Source organism: Salvia hispanica, chromosome 6 (assembly GCF_023119035.1).
Source record: "Salvia hispanica cultivar TCC Black 2014 chromosome 6, UniMelb_Shisp_WGS_1.0, whole genome shotgun sequence".
Taxonomy (NCBI): domain Eukaryota; kingdom Viridiplantae; phylum Streptophyta; class Magnoliopsida; order Lamiales; family Lamiaceae; genus Salvia; species Salvia hispanica.
Window position 1 is genome coordinate 44,690,911 of NC_062970.1, and position 27,327 is coordinate 44,718,237.

Sequence of the window (27,327 nt, forward strand, 5' to 3'; positions counted from 1 at the left end):
CCATTCTTCATCAAAATTACATAAAAATATCATTATCTACATTAAAATAAATCAAAACAAAAACCAAAAGTAAAAAGGTACTCACCTTCAACCAATTCCACCATCTCACTCATTTATTACACACTCTACCATCTCACTTCATTTATTACACATTTCAACTCTTTCTTAAAATTCGAGCCATAACAATAAGTGACTCCAAATGTGGGACAGAGGGAGTACTACATAAACTACGTATAATTTGGAGTATTTACCAAAAATAATGCTCTTCTTTTCGATAATGCATGATAGATTTCAAATTTGCGTTTGTGGTTGCACTCTGGCTAATTAGATAAATATTGATTTGTCAACTCGATTGCGATTATTTTCTTATTTTTTATAATAAGATTATTTTTTAATCCTAGCGTGACAAATGCAAAATTTTATTTTAAGGCCATGTTTTATAATTTACGCTACTAAAATACATTCAGAAATAAAATTTTGGAACTTTTACTCTTATAAAAAGAAATTTACTCTTATAAAAAGAGAGGGCAGAAGTTCTGGCCGCGGACAAGCCACCGATCACCGTATGCAGTCACGGTGAATTTGGAGACCACCGACCAGACACAGCATTTGGCAAGAGAGTAAGAGAGTCGATCACTTCAATGGCAGAGATCTCAACAATAAATCCTTCATGTGCAGCAACTTCACTCACACTCGTCATTGTCCTTTGCTATCATAATATTGCTTCAGTTTGAAGAGCACGGGTCCTAGTCACGGCTGAAATGAAATACAACGACTTAAATAAATTGGGACAAATGGAATAATTAATAATTTTGACATGAAGGGTGAAAGAAAGTTAAGTGGTATAGAAGACCTTGAGATGAATGGAAGTTATTTGGAACTTATGAAATGCAGAGAGATATTAGTACTGCTGGTGAGACCCTCTCCTCGAACCTCGTTCTTGAAGCTCTCCACTGCTTCCTTGTTACCCCGAAAACTTACAGTAAGTCGAAGGCTCTCATTACCAAGCTCCTCTTGCTCTACCAATGTTCTCATTGCAGAAATGCTCGAAGATGCGCTGCAAAATCTCAAATAAATATGTTTGAGCGTTGCTATTTCTCCTATGCCTGAAGGGAGCTCAATCAATTTACACAGATCTTCTAGATAAAGTTGTTCGAGAACTGGAAAATGGGAATTGTCAGCATTCCAACAAACTAAATCACCACAACCATAAATATACAAGGCTTTCAAGTGACAGAATTTTCCCTCAACAGGGGTCCAGACAGATCCAATGACTGAATTTTGTAGCAATGTAAGGTTTTCAAGATGGGGCAACGATCCAACCATCATATTTAACTCTTCCCAATCAACACCACAACCACTTAAACGCAGCACCCGAAGAGAACTTGGGAAAGTGAGGCTCGTAGCGAACTCACGCCACTTGGAATTGCCTTCGAACTTCAATAATAGGTTTTGCAGCTGATGGAAGCAGACAAGATTGCGGGGACAGTAATACCAACTTACTTCACCACAATAGGATAACTCTAGTTCTCTCACATTGGGGATTCTCTTGCAAACCTCTTCACTAAGCCTTAAATTCTCCACTTTCAAAAGTATGTATAGATTTTTCATAACCATGCGATTTGCTTCATCCACAGGAAGAGGATCAATGAGACACATCATGTCGACCTCAATGTGCCTAAGCTGTACCATCTCCCAAATCCCATAAGGTGCAATTACTTTTGATTGATTTGGTACATAAATTGTTAATATTTGCAGATTCCAAAGCAATGATATCGACGAGGGAATATAGTAAAGAATCCGTCGAGGGATATAAACAAGATCCACATTAAGATACCGCAAGTTAACTTGCTGAAAAATAGACTCACATATGAATGTCGTAAAAACGTTACTCAACGTTCTCGAAAATTTCAAGTCATTCAGCTTGTTTATACCATAACTACAACCGTTGCATATCAGACAACGGACAGGGGCATCCGAGGTTATTGTTTCATGATTCACCTCTCCATTGATTAAAACCCGACGCTCCCTAGTTATGCCTCCTGGAGTATCAAACACTGATAAAAACTCCTCTTTCTTGGCAGTCAGTAGGCACAATTCTCTTACTAGATCATGTACTTTAAATGTATATATGTCTCCCTTATAGTCCGAGCTATCCACTAATATGAGATTTCTCATATGAAGATCCCGTAAATAACCCACTGCAACATCTTCCAATATGCGATTATCAAAATGTTCTATAAATCCTTTAGCAACCCAAAGTTCAAGAATATCTTGAACGTAAATCTTTTCATCTTCTGGAAATGCTCCAAGGAGTAGAAAACATGGCTTTAGATGGGCAGGCAAGTATCTATAACTCAAAGATAACACATTCAAGCATTGCTCATCAATCTGTGTAGAATACAAAATTGATTGTGCCACATTCTCCCAGTAGGCTAGAGCCGTTGGAGACTTCCTGAGATGACCTCCGACAACAATAATTGCTAGGGGAAGTCCTTTGCACCGTGCAACTATCTTCTTTGCAGTCTCCTCCAACTCAGGAGGGCAACCTTGCTGCTTTGCAAATGCATTTTGACAAAATAGATGCCAACTATTGTCCTCATCCAGAAAACCCATTGCAACACAATAATCGCACAAGTGATTGGATACATTCGCATTCCTAGTAGTCACAACAACTCGGCTTCCATTGTTTGTATCCGGAAACAATGATTTCACATTCATATCTACCAAGCTTTGAGGTTCCACATATCATCTAGAACAATCAAATACCTTAGCCCGAATAAACTCTTGTATAACCTTTCTCGCATCTCATCAACAGTTCCACTAGTGGATCCTCTCACACAAGACAACAGTTGTGCCAAAATTTTGTGAATGCTATAATCTTGAGATATTGTTGCCCAAAGGCAAACATCAAAGTGTTGCACGATATATGGATGTTGAAATGCATTTAAGGCAAGTGTAGTCTTACCAATTCCCCCCATGCCTTGGATGGGGATGACTCGTCGACTCAAGGGACCTCTGGTGAGCAGATGCAGAAGTTGAAGTAAGATATCATCAAATCCGACCATGGAAGAGGTGAGAAGAGGCGTTGACTTTGTGGATGATGATGATGATGATGATGATGAATTTGTGGAAGGCTCCAACAATCCACTTTGCGAACTCACGATTGATGCCTTTCTCCTCATGTAGTCCATTCCTTGGGTTGCTTTCTGCAGATCCAGCAGGAAACGAGATGATCGCTTCTTTCCACAACGGATCTGATGCACCATATGTGCTTCGATCACATCTTTTGCCACTTGAGCTGCGCATGCAATTCGCATCTCTAAAGCTTCTGCTGTTTCTCTTCTGGCACCATGGGAATTGTCGTAGCTTTTCATGAAATCGATCAGGAACCAGACAATATCCCAAAGGGATTCAATCTGTTCGACCTCATGGATCTCTGATTTGTTTTTAAGGAGTAGATTATTTTTAAGAGAAACTAGAGCTGCGAAAGCTGCTGCCATCATGGATCTCTGATTTGTTTCTGGGATTTTTTTTGAGAGAAGATGGAGAATGAGAAGCTTGTTTATTTGATGAGATTATAAAATGACCTCAACATGGCTTGTCCAGCAAATAGTCATCTAACACAGCTGCCGATAGTGAGTTTAGAAATATTTTTGAGGAAGAAAACAACGTTACTTCTTTGATTTTTAACTGTATTATTAATGAAATGTGCCAAAATGTGTGGGCCTATTATTAGAGTAAATTGTCTCCTTGACGTAACAGGTTTATTTTGTTAAATAAATAAGGTTAGTCGTAGAGGGTGGCACGGTATACCGCACCGAAAATGTCATACCACATACCGTATCACAAATTGCGGTATGAGAAAATGTCATCCCGCATAATGTAAGTCATCTTTTCATTGGTAAAATATAACATAATTACTCGGATTCTCTTTTCATTGTCCACTGAATTTTCTAGGGGACTGCCTTTAGCTCGATACCCCGTTTCTTCCTATGATGTATGTACGTCCCTAGAACTTCTCCAGAGTGAGGAGGCTTGGCCGTCTTTCGTAGTTTTGGCCATGGTTGTAGCTGCACCGTATGCAGCTTTCCTCGTTGATCTCTCCTCTCTCCACTCTGGTTCTTCTTCTTCATGGCTACACCCCTCAGGTTGGTCGATCACTGGAGTCGGTTCTTCTTCCGGTGTACTTCCTTCTTCCACCATGGGTGTGAATTCTTCCACCTTTTCTTCTGGCGCCTGCACTGCGTCTAATTGAAGATAGAGTAATGTGTTGTCGACTTCCTCACCACACCAGATGGCCTCTTCAGTCAGCCGAAGCTCATTGTATTCCTCCTCTATGATTTCCTTTGATGCATTATCTTTAGGAGGTGTGGTTGGCGACTTCTCCTCATCTGCTTCCATCTCCTTAGTTTCATTTTCTTCAGGTAGTGCCTCTGACTTCACTTCAGCTTCAGCTGGTTCTCTCTCTTCAGCTCTCTTCACTCCTTTATTCACCTCTGCACCTCCATTCACCGCAGATCCGACTCTGTTTTCTTTCACCTCTTTGATCATTTCGGCTAACAGAGTCACTTGTTTGATCATTTTGTCCATGTGGGACTGCTGCTCCTCATAAGTGTGTTGCATCTCCCTAATCATTTCGGCTTCTGATTTCATGCAACTCCGCACGTCCTGTTGGGATGCAGTCATCTTCTCAGTCTCCCCCGCTACAAAGTTGCATTATGATTCCCCTCGGATGTTGGTTTAAACTCTGCTGAGGTTGAGGTTGGTGATGAGGTTGAGGTTGGACAAGTTTGGTCTAGGTAGGATTGGTTGTATAAAGGATGAGGGTTGGAGAAGTCAGGTTGGTATGTAGGTGGGTAGGATTCATAACTTTGATATCTAGAGTAGGGTTGGTAGCTTGGATCTTCCATTGACCATGTGGGTGTTTGGGTAGAGATTGGGTATGATTCTATATAGGCTTGGAAACTCCGATGCTCCTGTGCCCTGTTCCATTCTCCCCCGTATGAATGTTCCTGTTGATACACACCTGCTTGGCTTTTAGGGCTCCAGCTCTCATTTGTGTTCCAGGAATTCTCGTACTCTGGAGGTGGTTAACCTGCTCAGCTCGGAAGTGGGCTTGACTAGGGATGGTTGGGCGTTGGCTGGACTGCATCATTGATTGGAGGGCTTCTTCCAGCTTGTCAATTCGGTTCTCCATTATATTGTCCTTGTCGTTTGTGGGAGTACTCTTTTCCTGCAATGAGGGCCTTTCTGCATCCTTGTACTCCCCCTGGCAGTTAACAACTTCTTTAGGACACTCTTGGCCTGACTCAGTTTCAATTTGTAGAAGCTTCCTCCACTTGATGAGTTCAACAAGTCCTTGCTCTTAGCATCCATTCCATCATAAAATTTGGAGTATACCTCCACTTCCTGGGTTAATTCTATTTGTCTTCTAGGATACAATAGCCATTCCAAATTAAAACAGGACTTTATTTAGCTTCCCAGTTTGGAAAAGACGCATGAGGATCATCCGTTTTCCGTTAATGAAACGCATCAGATTCATGCGTTTTAAGGTAAGACGCATGACCGTCGTGCGTCTTTTTTATTTTTTTAATTTTTTTATTGAAAGACGCATGACCCTCATGCGTCTTTGGGAAAGACGCATAAGGGTCATGCGTCTCTATTTTGAACATAAATCGCGATAGACAGAGGCAGAATATCATTCTGCGAAAGATGAGAGAAAAAAAGGAGGCAGCGCGATTTTGAGCCAATTTCCGGCGATTTCGTTAATTTTGCCGGCGATTTCTTCCATCTTGTCGTTATATTTAGGTAAGTTTATCTCTTACTCTTAATTATTGAATAATATTGTTAGATTAGGTTGGTTTTCCCTTATTTATTAAATTAGGGTTTATAGGAAAAAAATTGTCCCTAATTTTTGTATTTGTTATATTTTCTTATGCAGAAATCATGCAAATATTTGTGAGTTTGTATTGGGGTGGTAAAATAGTTCAACTTCCACACTGTATTGGGGTGGTAAAATAGTTCAACTTCCACACTTGGGTATTTGTTATGATCCAGCTTGGGCGAGAGGCTCCATTATATTGAATTCGTGTGTTTCGTATTCTGAATTAGTTGTAATGATATGTGGTGCAATGAGAATAGATATGAATCAACACGTCATTCAAATATCATGGAGACATTGTCTAGTCTTTGCATCCACTATGAGTTATATATGTACTGAAATTTTCACTGATCAAAGTGTGGAGTTTATGTTCCACGATGCTCAAAATTCTACTCGTTGTATTGAATTGTTTGTTGAGTATAGTGAGAAGTGCAGAAATCACACAAGTTGTTGATTATGGCGTTGTTGATTGTGGTATTGGATCATCGGCGAGGCTTGAACATGTGAGCTCTGATCGTGATATGAGTGTTGCAGATGCTGTTAATGTTGGTGTTGGAATAAATAACGACTTAGATGTTGCAGATACCCTTGATGATAATACTCGCATTGTACGAGATAATGATGAACCATTGTTGCCAGTAACATCTGAGGCAAATGCCAGTCTAAGTGATGATTCTCTTGGTGATGCTTCTGATGATGAGATAGTAGTTTGTAAACCCGTTGTGCAAGGTGAACAACCAATTCCAAAATACGTTCCCAAGGGGATGAAATTCTTTCGCAGCTTACCAAGTGGTCCTTCTGAGGTACCTGATGAAGTTGGTAATGAACACAACAACATGTACTGGGATGAGAGACATCCATATCGGATTGGTATGGGAACAAAATTTGACTCCAAGTTGCATGTGAAGACGGCTATGACTGTGGAGTTTGTGGCATCAAAGACAATTTAAGGTCGTTGAGAGCAAGTTAAGAAGGTGGCATGCCGTATCCAAATTTCCAGCGGGAACGACAGAAGATGGGATAGCTATTATCAGCGAGACCGACGCTGAAAAAGTGAATGAATGTTCGTGGGAAGTTTCTGTTACACAAAGGGCTCATGATGATCTTTGGGAAATTAGGAAGTGGGTAAGACGGCATACTTGTGAAGGTCATCGTATGAATAGAGGACATGCTAACTTTTCATCAGCGATGATTGCTCTGTGTATACGACATCAAATACAAGAAGATGTTTCTTTCAAGGCCTCAAACATAAAAACCTATATTCATGAAAGATTCAATGTGGTGATCAGTTACAAGAAGGCATGGTATGCACGGAGAAAGGCTTTAGAGAATGTCTTTGGTGGATGGGAGGAATCATTCAGACAGTTACCAAGCTACATGCTTGAACTGCAGTCACAGAATCCAGGCACAATTGTTGAGTGGAAGCACAACGAGCTGTTGAGTCACGGATGTAAAAAGGTGTTCAGTTATGTTTTTTGGGCATTTGGAGCTGCTATACATGCTTTTCAGCTGGCCCAACCGGTTTTAACAATTGACGCGACTCACCTCCGAGGAAGATTTAAAGGTAAATTACTTGTTGCTTGTGGTGTTGATGCTAACAAAAAATGCTTACCTATTGCATATGCTGTTGTTGATGAGGAAACTGGCGACAGTTGGACATGGTTCTTGAAACATGTAAGAATTCATGTGGTAAATACCAGAGGAAGGTGTACACCATATCGGATAGACATAAAGGAATTTTCAAGGCTATGGATTCTGATGAATGGAAAAAGGAGCCGAAATGTCACCACAAATTTTGTTTGATCCATGTGAGGAAAAATATCTTGCAGAAGTGCAAGGGTCCTATTGTGAAAAGCATGGTGTGGGCATTGGGTGCTACAACTCAAGAGCGTAAATATAAGAGAAGGCGGCGTGCACTGCATGAGGAAAGCCCTGATGTGATACGACAGCTGAATAGGGCCGAAAAAGAAAATTGGTCTCTTTGTTATGATGATGGACTTAGATGGGGGGTTACCTCAACATACATGTCGGAGTGCTACAACAATGTTTTGAGGGGTGTAAGAGAGTTTCCAATTAGAGCTTTGATTGATCTCACATTTTGGAGAACAGTGAAATGGTGGGCACAAAAGAAGACAAAAATACAGCACACCGAAGGTCGGTTAACACCGTGGGCGAGGGACAAACTTGCTGAGAATGATGGCAAGGGGCAAAAACATCACATTTCTGTACTTGACCGAGGATTAGGACATTACCAAATTCGAAGTCAGGCATGGTTAGAAGATGGGAAGCCAAAGGGCAACAATGTACAGAAGGTGCAGTTTGAAGATTCTAAGTGCACTTGTGGGAAGTGGCAGACGTGGAGAGTTCCTTGCTCATATGCTTGTGCAGTTGCTAGAGATAGAGGTATCGCTATGTTTGAGCTCATATCTACAAAATACCATAAATCTACATGGGAAGCACAGTATTCTAGTCCTCATCCATGGGATGCACCAAGACACGAAGATTATTGGGCTAAACCTAGATGGAAATTGGACATCACCCCTGAGCAGTTGCTTCCTCGAAAACGTGGCCGTGGTAGAAAGAAGAGGATACCTAATCAAATGGATGTTCGCGAGGAAGATGAACCGAAAGCTCCCCGCCGTTGCAGGAATTGTGGGCAAGAGGGACACGACCGAAGAAATTGCTCAGTCGGTCGTGTTATGTAGTTTCTAGGAGCCTATATGCACAAGTAAGTTCTTATAATATTTCTTGCTTTAAGTAGATAATAATGTTGACATAAAAACTACTTTCTTGCAGTGTCTTGAAGAAATGAAGGTTTATGTTGCTATGTGTGTCACAGTGTGTGTATTTATGTATTTGTTTTCTATAATTGTGAACTTTTGTAGACAAATTCCAGAAAAACAGGGTCAAAAAAACTGCAGTAGCGTTATTAGTGTTGGACGTTTTTTTATTTTGTTTTTTTTCTCACTATACCAAATCATATTAGCATTTCCTTAATTAATATGATTAGCTTATTTCCATCATAAAAACGTATTCAATTAAACTATAACTAATCTCTACCATAAGCAACTTGATGTTGTTGCTGTTTATTTTTAAAATCACGTAATATGATTATTTTTATTTTTAAAATATTTGGCAAGAATTCATCTTAAAATATAACACCATAAACCTGTTAATTGACTCAACTTTATTTTACCCAAATAATACCTGCAAGTGTACAAGGCTATTGTAGCAAATAGCAAGCAAGAGTATATCGTATCCCACAGAGACAAATTCGTATCAACTTAACTACCACGAACAAATGTTGACTACTATCTAGAGAATCAGGAAATGTTTGGTTTTGTTCTAACACTACGAAAAGCATATAATGCACAAATAGATAAATAAAAGCAATTAAACACAGAGTGAAAAGATAATATGGAGAAAATTGTAGAACTCAAGGATCCGATGCACAATTCCAAGCTCTTATCCAATCAAATTGTCTTACCTTTTGGTGTCTCTAGAGTTACTAAGTCGACCACATTTATAGATTAAACCCCCTCCCGAGGTGAGAAACCTGTAGATTAAGTGCTAGGATTGAAGTCCCCTTCTAATCGTGAAACCCCTAACTCCCAAAAGCTCGATTAGGTCAAAGACCTCACTCAAAAACTCAACTCTCCCGAGTTTTATTGCATTAAGGTGTGAACTATTCTTATTTCCAGATTAATTATTTCACCTCCCGATTAATCTAATTAATCCTACACAATCAAATGGTGATCAAGCAATTGAAAGGAATGAACCCAAGAATAATCAAATAACTACAAGAGCAAGGTAAGAACAAAATCAATTGGATAAAAACTACGAAATTAATGCATCTTCACCAAGAATTCTACAAGTAATGTTTAGCTACTCATATTCATGGAAGAAAACAAGTCTAAACTAAGGAAAACAATAGAAAACATGATACGGAGTACAATTGGCGGAGGAATTGAAGCTTGAATCTTCAATCTTCTTCCAAGAGTGCTTGAGAGAGATGGGATGTGTGTTTCACGGCGGTAGAGAATCAGTAGAGTTGCCCTAGCTTTCCTTTCTTATTTCCCTCTTTCAGAAAATCGCGTTTTGGCTTGGAAAATCGCCAAAAATACGTACCCGGACGGGTACAATTATTGAACTGGAAAATCACCCGGCCGGGTGGGACTCCTTCGTTGCTCTCTGGAATCGCGCAGGCCAAATTGCGCCACCCGGCCGGGTAATTTGTTGTACTGTAAAATCACCCGGTCGGGTGGGTCTTTTCCCGAACTCTCTGTATTCTCCGAGGCTTCTCAATGCCACCCGGGCGGGTGGCTTTTCTGCCCAAAATCTCACCCGACCGGGTGAGACCCTATTTCACCTCCTTTTTTTCCTATTTTGCCTAAAACACTTAATAAACACGTGAACTCCAAAAACAAATAGTAATTGGCTGGAAATAACCATTTTGAGCACAAAAACTCAACAATTAAGCATATCAACACACCAATCATGACACTAAAATATGAGTTTGTCATTAATCACGTAACAAAACAACAATATATAATGAAAAACAAGTTCAAGAAAAAACCAATACAAAGTTTAAAAAAAAAAAGACAGAAGTACACAAAATATACTTAACATTACATCCTTCCATAAAGAGCTACTTATACGACGATGGTGTGTATTTCGACGGTTCAATCCCCTTATTCTTCCTGGATGAAAATCTCTTCATCACTTTGCTCACATACTTCCCAACCCCGGTACGTGATGAACCCTCCGCAACTGGTCGAGGTTGTACGTGGATGTTCTGAACCTCTTCTTCCTCATTTTCCTCTTCTCGGTCATCATTTTCTTCTTCAAATTCATTTTCTTCTTCTCCTTCTCTACTCCATTGCGGCTCATTTTGGCTTTGTGAGTATGGGCGACGACTCCAATCAGGCTCAGGTTGGCTTGGGGAATAGAGGGGACGCCCCCACTGTGATTGCGACTCCTGGCTTGGATAGAAAGACCATTGAGGTGGGTCATACTCTGGATTCATAGGCTCTGGTTGCACATAATCGGGATGCTGCTGCGACATCCTTATCTGTTTTGTGTTACCGTGCCCACCAGTTCGAGCACCCCCCACCTATGACTTCGACGTGGTGGAATGTCTTGTGGTTCAAAAGGCACGACCACATCGCGGTGTTGGGAAGTTGGGTACTCCATGACATCGGCGTGGTTCGTTGACTGAAGGACATGCCTAGCGATTTCACGAAATCGTCGTATTCTTGGGTCTATTTCTTGTTCAGTAGTCATATGCCAAATCTCCTGAAAACCCTCAACCCAGATAAAAAAAATCATACAAATATCAATACGTATATAAAAAATGAAAGCATATAATTTAATATCACAAACTTACAAATAATCTCATCGACGAAGCCGACTCGTTCATCCCAGCAGTTGTCCGTACCCCCCAGGTTGAGTTAGGTACGTCACTGTAATCCTGTTATACCACGTGGCATCTACGGTTGCCTGAAACCTTTCATACCTCATGTCCCACTCCCCAATGAAGAACTGATGCATCTTTTCCCAATCAGTACCCTTCTTACCACGCCGATCATTTTTACCCAAATGATCGGCGTTTTTGAGCATCCTATCTATGGATTGAGGAATCCCCTGGTATCGATTAAATTGTCTGCGCACTCGTCCAGCCTCATGCGCCTCGACATACGACCAACATACCAAATAAGTGTCGCACATATAGCACTCATTCACATCATTGCAGTAGTCTGGCAATATGCGATCCACATATGGTGTCCATACAAACTGCAAAAAAACCATGCTAAATTAACTTCATAATAAACTCATACATTAAGTAATCAAAAAAGAAAGTCACCTGGCCAGGTTTAATCAAGGATATTTGATCACGGTAATGCTCCACCGAATATCTAGGAGCATTTCCTATCTGAGTAGTTCCTTTCCACCTATAAATAAAATTGATGTAAAAAAAAACTCAAGATGCATAAACAAATAAATGTTTAAATATATCACCTGGCGCCACATGGCGTATACGGCTCGTGCACAGGCGCTACTACGAATGACGGCCTCAATGTAGGCATTCTTTCCCACGCCCAAAGCTGCAAAAGAATCATAGGCCCGCCCAACTCTTTCCTCTTGTCCATGGAAGCCTCGCACAGATAATGATACAAGTACGATAAAGCTGCACTTCCCCAACTAATATTTATCACATCGTCTTGATCCTCAAATGCATTTAGCCACATGAAAGGAACCTTACACCCAGTAGTGTCTGGTAGAATCAGTCCTCCTAACAAGATTAAGGCATGGATACGTGCCCTTTGGATGTAGACATAAGGAGGTAGGTCATCACCCAAAGGTATCCTTGTTTGGTTGATCAGAGCGGTCATCAGCATACCGCCTTGCTTTGTCTCTGATGCTGCATCGGGTATCCATCCCAACAAATCTCGGCACTTGCTGGGCCAATCAGTATATCTGGTATGATGGTCACGGCCTGTGAAAACACGACCGTCCGCTCTCAAGCCCCACAGGACTTGCACATCTTCTAGGGTGACTGTCGCCTCTCCAACCGGTAGATGGAAAGTATGTGTCTCCGGCCTCCAACGCTCAATCAAAGCAGTTATAAGCTCGTTGTCGACCTTCATCGACTTCCCACATTCGATCACGCCTCCAAAACCAAACATGTTAAGCCAATGCCTCACATTGGCATGAATATCCACATCCCATGTCTTACTTTCCGTCCGACGAACTTTGAAAATATGTGATGTGCCTTCCGTTAGTAGTTTATTTGATATGTGTTTTTTCTGAAGATATAGAACTGACGGATCTTCAGGTCCATATAACAATTACCCTCTAAAACTTGAAGTTGCCATCTAATCCTACAAGATTTTCACAAAACAATAATTATAAACAAAAAATTCACAAAACAATAATTACAAACAAATAATTCACAAAATAATAACTACAAGATATCATTCTAGTGTGCTTGTTTAATACAGTTGCTCCAATAATAGACAAACTTTAGTAGAACGTTTATCTCATACTATGCAACTGAAGGCATAATGGTTAGGGGCCTAATGATGGTTAGGGGCATATCCCACAAATAAATTAAGAATTCACCCAATTTAACAACCCAATGTAAGATGAATTTCTCACATTAATTTTTTAATTTCGTCCAAAAATTGGAGACAAAAGACTTAACAAAAATCTCAAGATTCAACATCATTCTTCACTAATTCGATGAATTTCACAACTTCCATAATTGGATAAATTTTACAAACATATAGAATCAATTGCTTGCATATCATCAACAAAAACCCGTTACAATTAACAAAACAACAAATCATCGGACTAATTGAACAATTTCATCAAAAACCCTAATTTACAAATCACCTAAAACCAAAACAAAAAAGCCAATAACCAACCAATAAGTGAAGAATGTTGAAGGATTGAAGAAAACTTACCGAAATAAAACGAAAAATTGGAAGAAGTCGCCGGAAATAGCCTGAAATCGCCAAGAATCGCCGCTGCCATTTTTTCCACGCTGTGCGTTCTGCGTCTGAGTTCTGTATATGCGTCTAAATTCAAATTAAAGACGCATGTGCGTTATGCGTCTTACCTATAGACGCATAAGCGTCATGCGTCTTTTAAAAAAAATTTAAAAAAATTGGTAAACGCATAATTCTTATGCGTCTTTAGTTAAAACGCGTAATCCTGATGCGTTTCATTAAAGAAAGATGCATGACGGACATGCGTTTCTCCCAAACTGGGAAGCTAAAAAAACGCAGTATTAAGATGGAATGAGCAATGTATCCTAGAACAAAAATAGAATTAATCCCCACTTCCTTCAGGTTGTGATTCGGACAATCCAGAAAGCTCTGATATCTGTCCCAATATTTGCCCAAGCTCTCACCATACCCTTGGGTGGCCTCCCTGATTTTCCTTCATCATGTAGTTGTGATTGATGCTGGAATGTAGTGGTTCAGGAACTCCATTTTGAATTATGCCCAGGTGTTGATGCTGTTGGGCTCCAAACCTCTAAACCATGCATCTGCTTCAGTCTTCTGAGAGAGGTGGATGACTCTCAGCTTGAGATCTTCCTCACTTGACCCCTCTGGCCTCTTCTGCACTCTGCAAATTTTATCAAACTCACGAAGAAATTTAATCAGGTCCCCGGCGTCAGTCCCCAAGAAGGTAAGTAAGATGGTAAGCACTTCTGGGTCCATGTACATAGCTCTCTGCCGCTTTTTCATGGATATGGCAGATAGTGGTGTGGGCATAGATCGAACATATCTTCGGATCTTCCATCTGTGCACCCTCCATTGTGGTTTCTTCTTGTGTCTCCTCTTGGTCTGGGGTGGCTATCACTTCCAGTGAGTTCACCAAGGTGGTGTACTCACTCTCTCCACAGCAGGCCCCCGAGTCAGTTGTTGGTGGAGTGGGAAGTGATTCCTATCGGGCATCTTGTGGCTCCACTCCTTCTTCTGCTTCTTGCCTCTCTGACTCAGTGCCTTCGAACTGGGGTAAACAAAAAGAAACAAAAAGTTTATTTTATAAAATTTAAACTAAAACTTCTTCCTAAAACTTGAGACGCTCTGCACATCTAAATGTCTTTTGGCATTGGCAGTCCTTGGGCTAGCACCAGAATGAAAGTTGATCAGTCCTCATAGACAAGGTTGTTGATCTTCTCCTGCTGCCTGAGCTATACCAAAAAACGGCAAACAGAAACTAAGAAACAAAACAAAGAAGACATTAAAAATATTTACACCCAAGGTATCTCACAACAAGTTACCCCTTGCGCCATCATCCCCGGCAACGATGCCATTTTGAACGGTCGCCCTTTCCGATGTGATCAGGCCCCCGAGTCAGTTGTTGGTGGAGTGGGAAGTGATTCCTCTCGGGCATCTTATGGCTCCACTCCTTCTGCTTCTTGCCTCTCTGACTCAGTGCCTTCGAACTGGGGTAAACAAAAAGAAACAAAAAGTTTATTTATAAAATTTAAACTAAAACTTCTTCCTAAAACTTGAGACGCTCTGCCCATCTAAATGTCTTTTGGCATTGGCAGTCCTTGGGCTAGCACCAGAATGAAAGTTGATGAGTCCTCATAGACAAGGTTGTTGATCTTCTCCTGCTGCTGCCTGAGCTATATCAAAAAACTGCAAACAGAAACTAAGAAACAAAGAAGACATTAAAAATATTTACACCCAAGGTATCTCACAACAAGTTACCCCTTGCGCCATCATCCCCGGCAACGATGCCATTTTGAACGGTCGCCCTTTCCGACGTGATCAAGCCAGCCTATTCCAGCCTATTTCATCTACAAAATGCGGGTGAGTGGATCCGTAGAGGTTTGGGCTGATCAAGCTGAGTGGCTCTGACTTGAGCGAAAGGAAATGAGAGGTTGGAAGGGAAGCAACGTCAAAAACCTTAACCCACTAATACTAATAACTAGTATAGGGAAGTAAGGATCGATCTCACAGAGATGAAGCGGTTTGAATTGTTTGTGTGATACGGCTTGGGGCTTGGTTGCTACCACGCTTTACTTTAGGGGTTGGGTTAAGTATCTACTGGTGCGGAAAAGAAAAGAACTAACTAAGCTGGGCAACTAAACTACCTAATGGATCAACTCAGAAAACATTACTATAAAAAGGAAAACAGCATAATCGGGTTTGTCAAACCCCTGCAAAACAGTACGAAAAGCAAATTAACTTTAACAGAATCATCTTCCTCAATTGATCAGCGTACAGAAAACAGAGCAGCAACAGATCTGAAAAGCTGAAGAAGACGAAACACTACAAAACACATAAAACTTAAAATTACTTCTACGATCTAAGCTACGACAACGTAAAAACAAGAACCACGGCTAAAGCATGCAGAAACGAAAAGAAAGCACGTAGATCTAAAAGGAAAACGAGGACTGAAACAGAAAACAATAGATCTAAGCTAAGACTCAAAAGAAAACATAAAACAGAAAACAGATCTAAGCATTAAAACATAAAACAAGCACGAAGCTAAGGAAACGACACAAAAACTTCAAATTAAACTAAAACAAAACAGGAACAAGCGTCGATTACATAAGCAGGAAATTGTTTCATCACCCCTTCTCAAAGTGGAATTACAAAATAGAACTTGTACGCGAAAAGCAAGGAAAACAGCTAACTACCAGCTACTCTAAACGGAACCAAGTGGGTGCAGATATTTGAAAGCTTGGAAATGAAGAGAACCTTGATTTCAGTTCTGGAAGAGAGCTAGAAATCCTACCTACTCTAAAGAGAACCCACCTAAACTACTAAGCAAGAAAAATAATGTGGGGGAACTCCCTTCTCTTAGCGTGCAAGGCTCCTTTATATAGGGAGGCGTAGGGCTCTGATCCCTAGGGTACCACCCCCCTAAAGTGACGCTTTTGCCCTTCACACCTTAGAGTGGAGTTCGTATTCTACTCTTCAGTACTCCCTTCGTCCCATAAAAGATAACACACTTTCCTTTTTAGTTTATCCCACAAAAGATGTCACATTTCTCTTTTTGGAAAAAGTTCTCTCTCACATGAATCTAAAAATTATATTTTCTCTCTCCATTTAACACACAAAACAAAACCTCCTAAAATCCCGTGTCATTTTCAAAGTATGCCAACTTCTCTGGGATGGAGGGAGTACAAGGTTGGCTAGCTCCGGTTGGAATGTGACTTGATCAGCTCAAGATCCGTCTCTTTTCTCTTCTTTTCCGAACTTTTGCTTTCGCCCTTTGAATTGATGTGATCTTCGTTTTCCGGCGAAATCTACACACATCTGGCTCAAAAAGGGTCGTTAGTTTGCTGAATTCAGTGCAGTTTCGCTATAAAACACATACATGAAACGGGCCTCATCAGTGTGTTGTAGGCCTTGTACTGCATTTCTTGCAGCCTCCATCAATCTTGGGCTTTTTCTCATCACTACCATCACTATCCTTCTTTTCACTCAGAATATCCCATAGCCCTTGTTGCATCAAGATGGCCTTCATCTTTAGCCTCCACATGCCAAAGTCATTCTTACCAGTGAATTTCTCCACCTCGAACTTGGTTGTGGACATTTCTCGAATAGATGATGAGCAATGGTCAAGATCAGCTTAGAAACAGGGCTCGTGAAATAGGAGACATCTTGCGGCGGTGAGAGGCAAGGTCACTTCAAGCCGCAGCATATAGGAAGAGGGGAAGAGAGTCGGTCAGGCAAGGTCACTTCATCTTCAAAGTTCAAGGGGCGAGATCTCAACAGTAACTCCTTCATGTGCACCAACTTCATTCATTGTCCTTTGCTAATCTTCCATGCTCTATGGCCACCATAATATTACTTTAGATTGAAGAGCACCGGTCCTATGCACATCCCAAAATCAAAATACGACTCAAATAACCTAAGACGAATAGAGTAATTAAAAATTTTAATAATTAAACTAAAACACAATAAATTTGAAATGAAGGTTGAAAGAAAGTTGAGTGGCATAGAAGACCTTGAGATGCAAGGAGCAGATGACGGAAGTTATTAGGAACTGATGAGATGCAGAGAAAGATTAGTACTGCTGGTGAGACCCTCTTCTTCAACATCGTTCTTGAAGCTCTCCATTGCTTCCTCGCCACCCCGAAAATGTATAGTAAGTCGAAGGCTCTCATTACCAAGCTCCTCTTGCTCCGCCAATGTTCTCATTGCGGAAATGCTCGAAGATAAGCTGAAAAATTTCAACTCAATATCTTCAAGCGTTGCTATTTCTCCTATGCCTGATGGGAACTCAATCAATTTACACAAATCTTCTAGAAGAAGTTCTTGGAGGACTGGAAAATGGGAGTTGTCAGCATTCCAACAAACTAAATCACTACAACCATCAATAGTCAAGGCTTTCAAATGACAGAATTTGCCCTCAACAGGGGTCCAATCAGATCCAATGACTGAATTTCGTAGCAATGAAAGCTTTACAAGATGGGGCAATGATCCAACCATCATTGCCAACTCATCCCAGTCTACACCACAACCAATTAAACACAGTGCCCGGAGAGAACTTGGGAAAGTGAGGCTCGTAGCAAACTCACGCCACTTGGAATCGCCATCGAACTCCAATGCTAGGTTTTGCAGTTGAAGGAAGCAGCCAAGATTGTGGGGACAGTAATACCAACTTACTTCATCACAATAGGATAACCGTAGTTCTCTGACATTGGGGATTCTCTTGCAAACCTCTTCACTGAGCCTGAAATTCTCCACTGCGAAAAGGGTGTATAGATTTCTCATAACCACGCGATTTGCTTCATCCACGGGAAGAGGATCAATGAGACAAATCATGTTGACCTCAATCTGCCTAAGCTGTAGCATCTCCCAAATCTCATAAGGTGCAATTACTTTTGATTGATTTGGTAAAATAATTGTTAATATTTGTAGATTCCAAAGCAATGATATCGACGAGGGAAGATAATAAAGAAACCGGCGAGGGATATAAACAAGATTGACATTTAGATACCGCAAGTTAACTTGCTGAAAAATCGACTCACTTATGAATGTCGTAAAAACGTTACTCACTGTTCTCAACATTTTCAAGTCATTCAGATTGTTTATACCGTAACGACCTCCGTTGCATATCAGACAACGGACTGGGGCATCCGTGGTTATTGACTCATGATTCACCACTCCATTGATTAAAACCCGACGCTCCCTAGTTATGGCTCCTGAAGTTTCAAACACTGATAAAAACTCCTCTTTCTTGGCAGTCAGTAGGCACAATTCTCTTACTAGATCATGTACTTTAAATGTATATATGTCTCCCTTATAGTCCGAACTATCCACTAATATGAGATTTCTCATATGAAGATCCCGTAAATAATACGCTGCATCATCTTCCAATCTGGTATCATGAAAATGTTGTATAAATCCTTCAGCGATCCAAAGCTTAATAACATCCTGCGCATTAATCTGTTCATCTTCTGGAAATGATCCAAGGAGTAGGAAACATGTCTTTCGATCAGCAGGCAAGTATCTATAACTCAAAGATAATACATTCAAGCATTGCTCATTGCTATCTGTAGAATGCAAAATTGATTGTGCAACATTCTCCCAGTAGACTAGAGTCATTGGGGACTTCCTGAGAATCCCTCCAACAACAACAATTGCTAGGGGAAGTCCTTTGCATCGTGCAACTATCATCTTTGCAGTCTTCTCCAACTCAGGAGGGAAACATCCTTGCTGCTCTGCAAATGCATTTTGACAAAATAGATGCCAACTATTTTCCTCATCCAAAAAACCCATTGCAACACAATAACCGCCCAAGTGATTGGCTACATTCGCATTCCTAGTTGTCACAACAACTCGGCTTCCATTGTTTGTATCCGGAAACAATGATTTCACATTCATATCATCCCAGGCTTTGAGGTTCCACATATCATCTAGAACAATCAAATACCTTAGCCCGAATAAACTCTTGTATAACCTTTCTCGCATCTCATCAACAGTTCCACTAGTGGTTCGTTTTAGACAAGACAAGAGTTGTGACAAGATTTTGTGAATGCTATAATCTTGAGATATTGTAGCCCAAAGGCAAACATCAAAGTGTAGCACGATATATGGATGTTTAAATGCATTTATGGCAAGAGTAGTCTTACCAATTCCCCCCATGCCTTGGATGGGGATCACTCGTCGACTCAAGGGACCTCTGGTGAGCAGATGTAGAAGTTGAAGTAAGATATCATCAAATCCGACCATGGATGAGGTGAGAAGAGGCGTTGACTTTGTGGATGATGATGAATTTGTGGACGGCTCCAACAATCCACTTTGCGAACTTGCGATTAATGCCTTTCTCCTCATGTATTCCATTCCTTGGGTTGCTTTATGCAGATCCAGCAGGAAACGAGATGATCGCGTCTTTCCACGACGGATCTGATGCACCACATGTGCTTCGATCACATCTTCTGCCACTTGAGCTGCACGCGCAATTCGCATCTCTAAAGCTTCTGCCGTTTCTCTTCTGGCACCATGGGAATTGTCGTAGCTTTTCATGAAATCGATCAGGAACCAGACAATATCCCAAAGGGATTCAAACTGTTCGACCTCAAAGGTATAGTTGGGGTGATTGTGGATAAGGCGGAGATTATTTTGAAGAGAAACTAGAGCTGCGAAAGCTGCTGCCATCGATGGATCTGGTTTTTTTTTTGAGAGAAGATGGAGAATGAGAAGCTTGTTTATTTGATGAGATTATAAAATGACCTCAACATGACTTGTCCAGCAAATAGTCATCTAACACAGCTGCCGGTGGTGAGTTTAGAAATATTTTTGAGGAAGAAAACAACGTTCTACTTCTTTTATTTTTAACTGTATTATTAATGAAATGTGCCAAAATGTGTGGGCCTATTATTAGAGTAAATTGGCTCCTTGACGTAATAAGTTTATTAGTTAAATAAATAAGATTATCATAGATTACGAAAGAAAAAATATGCTTACAGATTCTATATTTTATTAACTATATTCAATTCAATTTTATTTAATTTATTATTACTTTTAGAAAATTATTGATAAAAGATTATTTATAAAAGTATTTAAATATATCCTCTAAAATAAATATTTAAGTCAGATGATAAAATTACTTCATTGTATTGCCGTCGTCCAGCAATAATGGTCTCTTTTGCAAGTCTTTCATTTGGAGTTTTATTTCACATTCATATTAAAACTAACATGCAAAACTTTGACCCACATTTCAATAATTTTACCAACTCACATTTTTTTAAACTCATACTCCCTCCGTCCCACAAATATTGTCCCATTTTTCTATTTCCGTCCGTCCCATAAAGTTTGTCTCATTTTACTTTTTACCATTTTTGTTAGTAGACCTCATATTCCATTAACTCATTCCTACTCACACTATAAAACTAATATATAAAAGTAGGACCCACGTTCTACTCACTTTTTCAACTCACTTTTCATACATTTCTTAAAACCCGTGCCGGATCAAAGTGGGACTATCTTTGTAGGACGGAGGGAGTAATAAAGAGGGTCTCGTAATCGTCAACAAGGGAGCAATATATTCTAAAAATAATATTTAAATATTATATTTAGTACTCCCTTCGTCCCTCTGTAGCTGAATCGTATTTTTTTTTGGATTGTCTCACTGTAGCTGAGTCATTTTCTTTTTTCTCTTACCTTACTAAAATATTTTTTCTTAAATCTCGTGTCGAAAAGAAATGTATCTAACACAAAGAGACGAAGAGGGTATTATTGTACTTGATCCTACGATTTTTTTCCCGGATCCGTGGTCGAGTGGGAGAAAACCTAGTAGTATACAACACCATGTTTAATTTGAGGAATAATAATAAAGTTGGGCCTCATAAAAGTCCATCATTGTCTCTAATGGGTCATTACACCAGTGTTTTTTAAGCCCAACAATGTTCGTTGCAAATTACAAGTATTTCTAACTAGTAGGAGAAGAATGTAGATTTTTTTTTTCCGAAGAAGAAGAATGTAGATTGAGTATAAAATTGTGGAATAAAAAAAATTCAGATAACTTTGATCAGAATAGTAACGGAAATTAAATGAAGACATAATCAGAATCTTGATCTATCAACAACGGAAAAAGCAAATTGTTTTAACAGAACCCTCACCAGATCTAAGAATTGATGAAACAATAAATAATGATACAATACAATTAATTTTATTAGTCCAAAGAATTATTTTATAGACCAATAAAGTTTGCCAAATTAATAAAAAAGTGAAATGTCAGCCTACTGGAACCCGTATATGACCCAATACGGGGAAGGATCCTCCGTTGTGCACAGCAGGGGCTGTGCTTCAAAACACAGCACTTTGTGAATAAAACGCAGGTATGCTTCCTTTTATCCTTTTTCTTTTTCCTTTTCTTTTATTTAATTGTATGTGCCCTGCACAGCAGGGGATTCACTTTCACCCATTGTCTGACGTACGATTTTCTGATATTCAGTAGGGCAACCCTAGATTTCTATGAAGGCATGTGGTACCAAACCACTCACGAAATACACTAGAATAGAATTAGTTTTTTAAAGTTATTTGGCTTTTGAATTTTTAAGTTATATTAGTATCATATATTTAATTTTTATGTATAAATAAATTTTTTATTTAATTAAAATTACTACTACCTCCGTCCCCCAAAATTTGCTATACTTTGACCCGACACGGGTTTTAAAAAATGTAATGGAAAGTGAGTTGAAAAAGTTGGTGGGACGTGGGTCCTACTTTTAAAGTATTAGTTTTATAATAAAATATGAGTAGGAATGAGTTAGTAGAATATGAGGTTCACTACCAAAAATGCGGAGCGGATCACCTAAGACATATTATACAACATTTGCTAAGACACTAATTAAAACCTGACACGTGTATACTATTTAAAAGGAAAAAATAACAGTTACTAGTATTTTATTTTTGATCGTTTAATCCTTCATTCTCCGGCGCATCTCTCATCTGGTTGAATTCTTTTTCTGCTTTAGCCTTTACTTTTTGTTGCCATTTTATTTCTTTCAGATTTTCATTTCATCACCCAATCTGTAATTCCTCTTCTTTGCGTTTTATCACCCTCTCTCTCTTCTTCTCTCTTCTTCTTCTGTATTCTGGAATATATTTTGTAAAACGGGGTTCAATGATTTGTCTTCCGGCTTTTGATTATCAATAAATTAACTTATTTTAAGGATCAAAAGAAATGAACTCTTGATAGATTTCTCCAGATCTGCAGTCACCTTACGAAACTCAACGTTTCCAAATAACTGATTTCATTCTATTCAACTTCTATTTATAATCTTCTCCCTCAGCGAGAGAGAAGGCTGTGAGTGAGAGAGAGAGAGAGAAAATAAATGAGTATTTTTAATGGCATGAAGAAGAACTTGGTTTACACATCGTGCAAGTAAAAAAGCACAGGGAGATAATCTCAAGATATTGGTTGAAGATATATAGAAAAAATTACAAGAGTTGAATTTTTATATTTTTTTTGCTTAAGTAGCATACACGTGTCAGGTTTTAATTAGTGTCTTAGCAAATGTTGTATAATATGCCTTAAGTGATCTGCTCCGCCAAAAATGGTAAAAGTGAAGTGTATCAAATTTTCAGGGACGGACCAAAATAGTAAACTGTATCAAATTTTCAGGGACGGAGGTAGTACTAAAAATTACTGTGATGCGTAAAATTAATTACTACTATTACTGATTTTTAGCAACCAACATATGAAAAAGGCTATTTCATTGATCATCAGTAATTACACATGACTATCCATACATGTTAACATAGGCTGACATTCAAACTAACTAACTAAGAGAGAATCACAATCACTTGATCGCCGGTGCTTTACAGAGGGGGCAGAAGTTCTCGCCGCAGCCAAGCCACTGTCGTATGCAGTCAGGATGAAACTCGTGGCGGCAATCCAAAGTAGTCACTGATCCTCGGTACAAATCGTCCAAACATATGCAACAAACTTCTTCTTCATCTTGATCCGTATTGTCGCAGCAACGTGTCTTGAAACAAGAGAGAATGTCGTCTTCGGGCGAATCCACGTGGCCATCGGATTGAGGCGACCAGACCCTGACCACGACGTCGTAGCCTTGAAAGTGCAAGACCTTAAGAGTAACTCCATCATGCGCCGCTGCTTCATCCCAACCGTACATCATCGTCGCGTACTCCTCTAACTCCTCCGCGTCAACTGGCCACCGTAAAATCGCTACCGGCTCAACCTCAACAGTATATGTCTGATCCATCGCCATTGGTTTTGGTATGAAATTTGATAGAGAAAGAGAAGCTTTAGGGTTTTGAGAAGTGTGCCGAATGGCGTGAGCTTTGAAGATATATATAAGTTGCTTTAGCTCAAATTAAATTAACAATTTGGGAAGAATATCTGATTTTGTGTTTTCATGATATGAAAAATAACTTTTGTTTCTATAATTGAAATTGAAATTTGATGGCGATACTTTCCTTATTTATAATAAAATTATGAATAATTTTTTATTCAAAGTGTGACAAAATTATTTGAAGGCCATATCTTACAACAAAATTTAGAAATAAAAAACTGAAACTTTTTTGAATGTGGAAGGAAATTACGTACAATAGCCAATGCCGATCAAGGAGAGAGAGGATATGTGTCGATCGAACAGATTGCATGCATATAACTAATATCATTAAATTATTACTATAACTGAAAGCTTGATCTCCAATTTAGTTAAATCTGTACTAAATTGATAATGTCAAAGACGATATACATTTTCCTTATTTATTATATTAAGATTAATTAAATCAAACCATCAACATATCTTTAAAGGCATACGTAGTATTTATTCTACTAAAACAAATCAGATATAAAAAAAAATACTAAGTAACTTTTTGTCGCAGATTGCCTTATTTTTTATAAGGGACTCCTCGAGTCAGCCTCTCGTCGACCCTTTGCATCCAACCTCAACGATCACTCAACCGGAGCAGACTGCCACGCGAGCAAGGATGGAAGAAGTGCAGCGCAAGCAACAGCAAGGAAGGAAAGAGAAACCAAAAAGGAAAATTACCATTCCTGCAAAATACGCTGATTACATATCTCATTAGGAAATATCTTTAAGATTTGTTTTTCCTTATTTTATGTTTTTGCTTTGAACAATATTTCCTTAGTTTTGAGTCAATCTTCTCGGGTTTTCTTCTTGATTCTTTCCCGAGTCGTAAGTCCGAATCAAGTAGTGGAATTCTATAAATTATAGAATTCCACTAGATTGAGTCATTGAGAATAATGAAATAAAATTCGTTTTCTCAAATCTTGGCAAAATCCTAGAACTTCAACTAGGACAAATTTTCTCCAATCACTCTCAAGTTTCACGTGTGCTCTTCCAATTAACGTAATAGGATTCGACTCCTATTAACTGGTGCTTTCTTGACGACTCTTCCCCCACCGATCTCCATGGCGTCCGCTTCAAATCACGACAACACGCCACCGCCGCCACCCGTTCCCTACACGGTTGAGGAGCTTGGCACGCTGATGCAAGAGTTGCAAGTCCGAGCCGCTAAAGCTGAGAAAACTATGATGAATCACAAATATGACCAGGAAAATTTCGCTCGACAGCAGACCACAGCAACCAAGAACCTCAACGACACTCTGAACAAGCTTGCCGCAGCAATATTGAATGGTGCGGGCAGTGTCATTACTCAGGATCGCCCGCCCGATCCGCCGCAACACCGGGGCTGGCGTATTCCACCCTCGCTCACGTCCCCACCGCTAAACTATAATGCTGAAACATGGCCCAAACTCAAGTCCGATCCTCCGCGTTTCAACGGCGAGAACGCCTCTGATTGGATCCGAAAAATACAAAAGTACTACAATCATTCTTTCATGCCTTTAGCTGATCGTTTATATCTGACTTCATTTTTGTTCGACCCTCCGGCGGCCGATTGGATGAGTTTTTGGGAGGCAAACAACGTGGGGCGCCCATGGGATGATTTTCTCTTGGCGGTAAAACAACGTTTCGAGCCTGACCTCTACGAGGACCACGTTGGCAGACTGGCCACCCTCACACAGACAACGTCGGTCGAAGCGTACCAGACGGCCTTCGAGTCTTCCCTTCTCAAGGTTTCCAGTGTTGAGGACTCCACCCTCACTTCGCTATTTATTGCGGGACTGAAGCCGGCCATCAAGCACGAACTATTGACCAAACGACCGTCGTCCCTTCAAGATGCTTGCGCCCTAGCCCAGCAAGTCGAGGCCTGCCACCTGGCCTTAACGGATCAGGTCCGTCCGCCAACACAAAACTGGAGCAATCGCGGAACGCGACACACCGCCGGCTCCCTCGACAGCACACGGGTATCCATTCCCCACCCTAAGCCGCCACGTTCCACCCAGCCCACGGGTGGCCTGCCGATCGTTCGCATTTCCCCGGCAGAACGGGCAGAGAAGAGACGCAAAGGCGAATGCGATTACTGTCCCGAGAAATGGTCGCGCGACCACGTCTGCAGCAAAAGGTTCCTAGCCATGATGGGACCAGATGACGAGGAAGAACTCTTAGAAGATGGACCCGGTTCAAATATTCCGACTGAGGTTGCAGAGTGTGAGGATGATGGCGAGACTTTGGTTATCACGGGCGACGTCTCCAGTATCAACGTCATTGGTCCGGCTCTCCGGCCACGTTCAATCCGCATAGCTGGCTCCATCAAAAATTCTAAGGTGACTGTACTGATTGACGGCGGCAGTACCCATAACTTCATCAAGCCCGCCGTCGCCGAACAGCTAAGTCTAACTGTCCACCCTGTTACTCCCTTTCGAGTCTTTGTCGGTAATGGTGCATCCTTGAAATGCTCTTATGCATGTTTACAAACCCCCATTATATTGCAGGGTCATAACTTTGATATTGATCTGTTCATACTGAGGGTCGAAGGCCCGGATGTTATTTTGGGCGTTCAATGGCTTCAGGACTTAGGGGATGTGACGAACAATTTCCGCGATTTGACCATGCGCTTTACTAAGGGCGATCAGAACATACTCCTGCAGGGCGAAGGAGGGCAACCACGCCGAATCTCCTACAACAATCTGTTCTCTCTCTTTGTCACTGAACCCGAAGCTGAGATATTCGAGATAGTCGCAGTACCGACTACGCCGGACAGCCCTACAGCAGAGTCTCCGCCTCTGGATGACTACCTCCTCCATGTCCTTGAAGAGTTTAGTTCGGTTTTCGAGATCCCGTCAGGCCTTCCACCGCCTCGTTTGTGGGACCACCGCATACATATTCCGAGTCAAGCGAAACCGGTCAACGTGAGACCTTACCGATACCCATACTTCCAGAAGGCGGAAATCGAGAAACAAATTCGGGATATGTTGGACAACGGATTGATACAACGTAGCACGAGCCCTTTTTCTTCTCCAGTATTGTTGGTTCGCAAGAAGGATGGAACATTTCGTTTTTGTGTGGATTATAGAGCCTTGAACGCGGCAACAACTCCTGACCATTTCCCTATACCGACAGCGGATGAGTTATTTGATGAATTACATGCTGCGCGGATTTTCTCGAAGCTAGATTTGCGATCCGGGTACCATCAGATACGCATGCATGTGGATGACATCCACAAAACAGCCTTTCGCACACATGAGGGCCACTATGAGTTTCTTGTTATGCCTTTTGGCTTGACGAACGCTCCTTCTACCTTCCAGGCGGCGATGAACGGCATTTTTCAGGCCCATTTGCGACGGTTTGTCATAGTTTTTTTCGATGATATCCTGATATACAGTGCTTCTATAGCTGACCACACGGCACACCTCCGCACTGTTTTGCAAATATTGGCGGATCACTCTTTTTTCATCAAGAGGTCGAAGTGCGCCTTTGGGGTGACTACGATAGACTATCTTGGCCACGTTATTTCAGCCGGCGAGCTCAGAGTCGACCAGACAAAAATCTCAGCGATGCAACTGTGGCCGACTCCCCGCTCCGTCAAGCAGCTCCGTGGGTTCTTGGGCCTCACAGGTTA

The 27,327-nt window shown here is 40.6% G+C and overlaps 5 protein-coding genes across 5 annotated transcripts; 1 reads left to right on the forward strand and 4 right to left on the reverse strand.

Annotated features, from left to right (window-relative positions):
* Positions 1 to 705: 705 nt before the first annotated feature.
* On the reverse strand, positions 706 to 1,855 carry LOC125192256 (late blight resistance protein R1-A-like). The gene is made up of 2 exons (XM_048089779.1): positions 854 to 1,855; positions 706 to 756 (listed from the first exon to the last, which is right to left on the reverse strand). Exon 1 carries the CDS (start codon positions 1,690 to 1,692, stop codon positions 871 to 873), a length of 822 nt encoding a protein of 273 aa, XP_047945736.1. The 5' UTR covers positions 1,693 to 1,855; the 3' UTR covers positions 706 to 756; positions 854 to 870.
* LOC125195466 (toMV resistant protein Tm-2 netted virescent-like) lies at positions 1,844 to 2,721 on the reverse strand. Its single transcript, XM_048093613.1, has 2 exons — positions 1,935 to 2,721; positions 1,844 to 1,851 (listed from the first exon to the last, which is right to left on the reverse strand). Exons 1-2 carry the CDS (start codon positions 2,719 to 2,721, stop codon positions 1,844 to 1,846), a joined length of 795 nt encoding a protein of 264 aa, XP_047949570.1.
* Positions 2,722 to 7,072: 4,351 nt separating this feature from the next.
* On the forward strand, positions 7,073 to 8,589 carry LOC125195467. The gene is made up of 2 exons (XM_048093614.1): positions 7,073 to 7,558; positions 7,714 to 8,589. The coding sequence occupies exons 1-2, from the start codon at positions 7,073 to 7,075 to the stop codon at positions 8,587 to 8,589; spliced, it is 1,362 nt and encodes a 453-aa protein (XP_047949571.1).
* Positions 8,590 to 10,382: 1,793 nt separating this feature from the next.
* Positions 10,383 to 12,699, reverse strand: LOC125191998 (serine/threonine-protein phosphatase 7 long form homolog). Its single transcript, XM_048089451.1, has 4 exons — positions 11,903 to 12,699; positions 11,748 to 11,835; positions 11,271 to 11,677; positions 10,383 to 11,179 (listed from the first exon to the last, which is right to left on the reverse strand). The coding sequence occupies exons 1-3, from the start codon at positions 12,568 to 12,570 to the stop codon at positions 11,300 to 11,302; spliced, it is 1,134 nt and encodes a 377-aa protein (XP_047945408.1). The 5' UTR covers positions 12,571 to 12,699; the 3' UTR covers positions 10,383 to 11,179; positions 11,271 to 11,299.
* Positions 12,700 to 16,426: 3,727 nt separating this feature from the next.
* Positions 16,427 to 20,022, reverse strand: LOC125193813 (putative late blight resistance protein homolog R1B-17). The gene is made up of 2 exons (XM_048091706.1): positions 17,366 to 20,022; positions 16,427 to 17,269 (listed from the first exon to the last, which is right to left on the reverse strand). The coding sequence occupies exon 1, from the start codon at positions 20,020 to 20,022 to the stop codon at positions 17,398 to 17,400; it is 2,625 nt and encodes an 874-aa protein (XP_047947663.1). The 3' UTR covers positions 16,427 to 17,269; positions 17,366 to 17,397.
* Between the last annotated feature and the right edge of the window lie 7,305 nt (positions 20,023 to 27,327).

Coding starts and splice junctions, on each gene's coding strand:
- LOC125192256 (XM_048089779.1), bottom strand. CDS start 1,692: ATGGTACAGCTTAGGCACATTGAGGTCGACATGATGTGTCTCATTGAT.
- LOC125195466 (XM_048093613.1), bottom strand. CDS start 2,721: ATGAATGTGAAATCATTGTTTCCGGATACAAACAATGGAAGCCGAGTT.
- LOC125195467 (XM_048093614.1), top strand. CDS start 7,073: ATGATTGCTCTGTGTATACGACATCAAATACAAGAAGATGTTTCTTTC. Junction 7,559..7,713: donor GGACATGGTTCTTGAAACAT/GTAAGAATTCAT, acceptor AATATCTTGCAG/AAGTGCAAGGGTCCTATTGT.
- LOC125191998 (XM_048089451.1), bottom strand. CDS start 12,570: ATGTTTGGTTTTGGAGGCGTGATCGAATGTGGGAAGTCGATGAAGGTC. Junction 11,836..11,902: donor TATACGCCATGTGGCGCCAG/GTGATATATTTA, acceptor TTTTATTTATAG/GTGGAAAGGAACTACTCAGA. Junction 11,678..11,747: donor CCTTGATTAAACCTGGCCAG/GTGACTTTCTTT, acceptor GTTTTTTTGCAG/TTTGTATGGACACCATATGT.
- LOC125193813 (XM_048091706.1), bottom strand. CDS start 20,022: ATGGCAGCAGCTTTCGCAGCTCTAGTTTCTCTTCAAAATAATCTCCGC.